The sequence below is a fragment of the Equus przewalskii genome, chromosome 26 (genome assembly GCF_037783145.1).
Source record: "Equus przewalskii isolate Varuska chromosome 26, EquPr2, whole genome shotgun sequence".
Lineage (NCBI taxonomy): Eukaryota > Metazoa > Chordata > Mammalia > Perissodactyla > Equidae > Equus > Equus przewalskii.
In genome coordinates, this window is record NC_091856.1 from 25,921,387 (window position 1) to 25,925,311 (window position 3,925).

The 3,925-nt window shown below is 43.5% G+C and overlaps 1 protein-coding gene across 1 annotated transcript; it reads left to right on the top strand.

The window, feature by feature from the left end:
- The first annotated feature begins 2,572 nt into the window (after positions 1 to 2,572).
- LOC139079769 (olfactory receptor 1J2-like) lies at positions 2,573 to 3,590 on the top strand. The gene is given in 2 exon segments (XM_070597085.1): positions 2,573 to 2,632; positions 2,634 to 3,590. Coding segments are annotated over 2 exon segments (1,017 nt in total).
- Positions 3,591 to 3,925: the final 335 nt, after the last annotated feature.

Genomic DNA, 3,925 nt, shown 5'->3' on the forward strand with positions numbered 1-3,925 from the left:
AGTATAGGTCCTAAAGAGAATGAGTATAGGTCTGAGGTCTATGATTGTGTGTATGTGTGTGTGGCTTCAAGTGTGTTTTTATGTATAAAACACTCACACTCTGACTATTTTAACATAGAATGGGTATAGAAGAGAGGAAATTAAAACCATGGTAGGACAATACATATGTGTGTGTGTGTGTTGGATAAATAGACTCATATCTACATTCTCCCTTTATGTCTTATCTTCTCTTATTTCAGACAGAGACAGGCAGCTCCATGCAGGGTCCTCCTCAAGCCAAGTTGTAAACCATTTGTCCATGTGGGCTGAAGGCCCCACAGTGCTCTGAGGGCCCTTGTCTACTTTGGCCTTCAACAATGCCATATTTCTACTCTTGGGAATACAGCAGTGCTTAAGTGCTTAGGTTCTGGTGTCACACACATCTTAATTCGAATCTCCTATTTTTGACACGTCATAGCTTTGTGACCTTGGGCTCAACCTCTGTGAGGCTCAGAAGCCTGAACTGTTATATGTGATGAGAGTATTTAACCCAGTGTGTGGCATGTTATAAGCATGTACCAAATGAGTCTTAGCATCATAGTATTCCTTGAATGCATGAAATTCTCAACTTGCTAGTCATTTATTGACTGCTCAAGGCAGAGTATTTTGTGCAAACGCAGAGGAATCATCCAAAGAGCCCCTTTCAAACTCTAGCTGACAGGTTCCCTTCTTCCTTCCTGAGCGTGTATCCAGCTGCCTCTTTCACGTAGAGGGTGGCTTGCATCAAGATTCTACTCCTCCTGATCCAGTCATTGAATGTGAAGATCCTACTTGACACATAACTTCTGGGTTTCCCCCCAGAGATTCTTAAGTTCCAAGGAGAAGTCTGATCCGATAAACGCCAGTGGGCAGCCAAGTCTCAATAGAAGGTTAAGTCACTGCCCTCCTCCTGGTCCCCACTGACTGAGCTGACCTGCTTGGCTGAGCTTCTCTCTGTTCTTTGAAGAGACACTTCTATCAGATACCGATGCCTTACAGTGATGTCTCTCACTGGGTTCCCTCTCTAGGGCCTCTGTATGCGACCTCTAACTCTTTAACTCCCAGTGAAGGAGTTGTAGGCACTCAATAAATGTTTACTAATTAATGTAATTAAATGCATGTAAAAGTCCTTTGCACATTAGAAAGTGTAGTGTAAGTAGGTGACCATGCTTTCTGGTTATCCCAGGAAAGTCGTGCTGTAGATCTGTTGTCCTGGTATGATTATTATATAACTTCTCTTTCCTCTTAAAAGTGTCCTGGCTTGTATAATAAAATATAGAGTCATCATATGTGTAAGTATGAATGTTGTTGATAATCAAGCCAGTGGCTGGGTAATTTGGAAGCCCTGAAACAATTTCAAACAAGGTCTGAGATTTCCTCCAAATGAAAGAGGGGCAAGACTAGTGGAATGGTGAAGAATAGGACCTCTGTTCACACAAACATAGATTAGAATTGTGACTGCATCAGGTATTACTATTGTGACTTTGGCCTAATTATGTAACCACCATAAGATTGTGTCCTGAAACCTAAATTTACCATTATTAATTCCTATGTCCTAGTAGGAAGTCATTAAATATTAACCTTGCTCAATGCTAAGGTAAATTTTGGGAATTAGTCATAGTTAATCAGATGACTATGAATTCTAACAGACATCTCACATCCTACATTATCAGCAAGTTCTTAGGGCTCTGGGAAGGTCCCTGGGTAAATTCTCAAGCCTCTGATTGCCTACGCACGCTTATATTGGAGAGAGAGGAAGAAAAGGAAAAGGGGGAAGGGAGAGGGAGATGGAGACGTAGAATAACTGAGTTGGGTGGTGTGAAGAAGAAATTATATTTTTAAGATCATTGCCATCAGGAAATTACTCCCTAGGGCCCATGGTCTGGGCCTGTCCCCTTTCCCAGGGAGTGGGAAAGTCCAGAAGGTTAACAATTTTTCTAGGCCAGCATCTGGGTCTTGTCTGATGCTCATCACTTTTCTGTTCTATTGAGTTCCTGGAGTTTGATGCCAGATTTATCTGTTGAACATGTCCTACTATAATAAGAGCTAGCATTGTTGAGTACCTACTGTGTGCAAGACAGTGTTCTAAATTTATTACATACATTCACTCATTTAATACTGTCAACATCCCCATAACTAGGTAATAATATTATTCTCATTTTATGGAGGAAGAACCGAGGTACATAGAGAAAGTGCTCAAGGCAATCCGGGTAGTAAATTGTTGGCATACAACGCAAGCCTCTTGGCTACAAAGCCCCAGCTCTTGGTGAGTACTCTATAATGTGCTCATAGAATGTGAGCTCCAAGAGGGAAGCGGATCAGATATTTTGTTTTCTGTTCTATGCGCAGTGCCAAGAGCACCATCCGGGACATGGTTGAATAAGTGTAGAAATTAACACTGATCTCCTTTGGGGGGAATCTTGTTTGCCTTTGGAAATCTGATGCACTCTGTGACTAGAATGTAGCAGGCAGAAGAATCAGACAGCAAAATGTGCAGTTTGTTTGAATTTTGACACAGTTTCCAGGAAAAAAAGCTTGTGACTGTAATGCACACATGGTGATGATAACTGCCATATCTCAATCCCTGACATTTCCTACCCCCTTTATCCCCAGCAGAAACTGAGAAGAGAATGAGAAGCGAGAACCAAAGCAGCGTGTCTGAATTCTTCCTCCTGGGGCTCCCCATCCGGCCAGAGGAGCAGAGTGTGTTCCTTGCCCTGTTCCTGGGCATGTACCTGACCACAGTGCTGGGGAACCTGCTCATAATCCTGCTGCTCAGACTGGATTCTCGCCTCCACACTCCCATGTACTTCTTCGTCAGCCACTTGGCCCTCTCTGATGTCTCTTTCTCATCTGTCACTGTCCCAAAGATGCTCATGAACATGCAGACTCAGCAGTTATCCATCTCCTATGTGGGGTGTGTTTCCCAGATGTATTTTTTCATACTTTTTGTTTGTCTTGACAATTTCCTTCTTGCAGTCATGGCATATGACAGGTATGTGGCCGTCTGTCACCCACTCCACTACACTGCTGTCATGAGGAAGGAGCTGTGTGTCTTATTGGTGGCTGGATCCTGGTTCTTCTCTTGTGCCCATGCCCTGTTGCATACAGTCCTTTTCTCTCGCCTGTCCTTCTGTGCCTACAATACCATTCCCCACTTCTTCTGTGATCTCACTGTGCTCTTGAAGTTGACCTGCTCAGACACCTCCCTCAATGAGCTAGTTATCTTCACTGAGGGGGGAGTGTTTGCCTTCTTATCATTCACTGCTATTTTGGGCTCTTATATCTGCATTGGGGTCACCATCCTGAGGGTTCCCTCCATCAAAAGGATCTGTAAAGCCTTGTCTACCTGTGGATCCCACCTGTTTGTGGTGTTTTTGTACTATGGGGCTCTTGCAATGATTTACTTCTTTCCTTCATCAAACAGTTCCAAAGTCAAAGACATAATTGCTTCAGTTATGTATACGGTGGTGACACCCATGTTAAACCCCTTTATCTATAGCCTGAGGAACAGAGACGTGAAATTGGCTCTGGGGGTACTTTATAGGAGGGGAATTATTTTTGCCACGTAACAGATATTCACTCACGTTCTTAATTTTCCTAGTGATGCTTCCAGAGACATTTCCTTGAAAAATTGCATAGGTGACTGTGGTAGATTGCAAAAATCATCACAATATTTTGCAGCCCCTCCTTGCAAGTAGGAGTTTATTTCCCCACCCGTTGAATCTGGGTAGGGCTTGCAATTCGCTTTGACTAATAGATTTAGTGAAAGTGATGCTGGAGAGTTCCAAGCCTGGGTAGACTATGTCCCTGCTGCTCTTGGGACCTTGACACCACCATGTGAACCAGCCTAAGCTAGACTGCATGAGGATGGGGGGCCACATGGAGGAGAACCAAGATGCTCCAG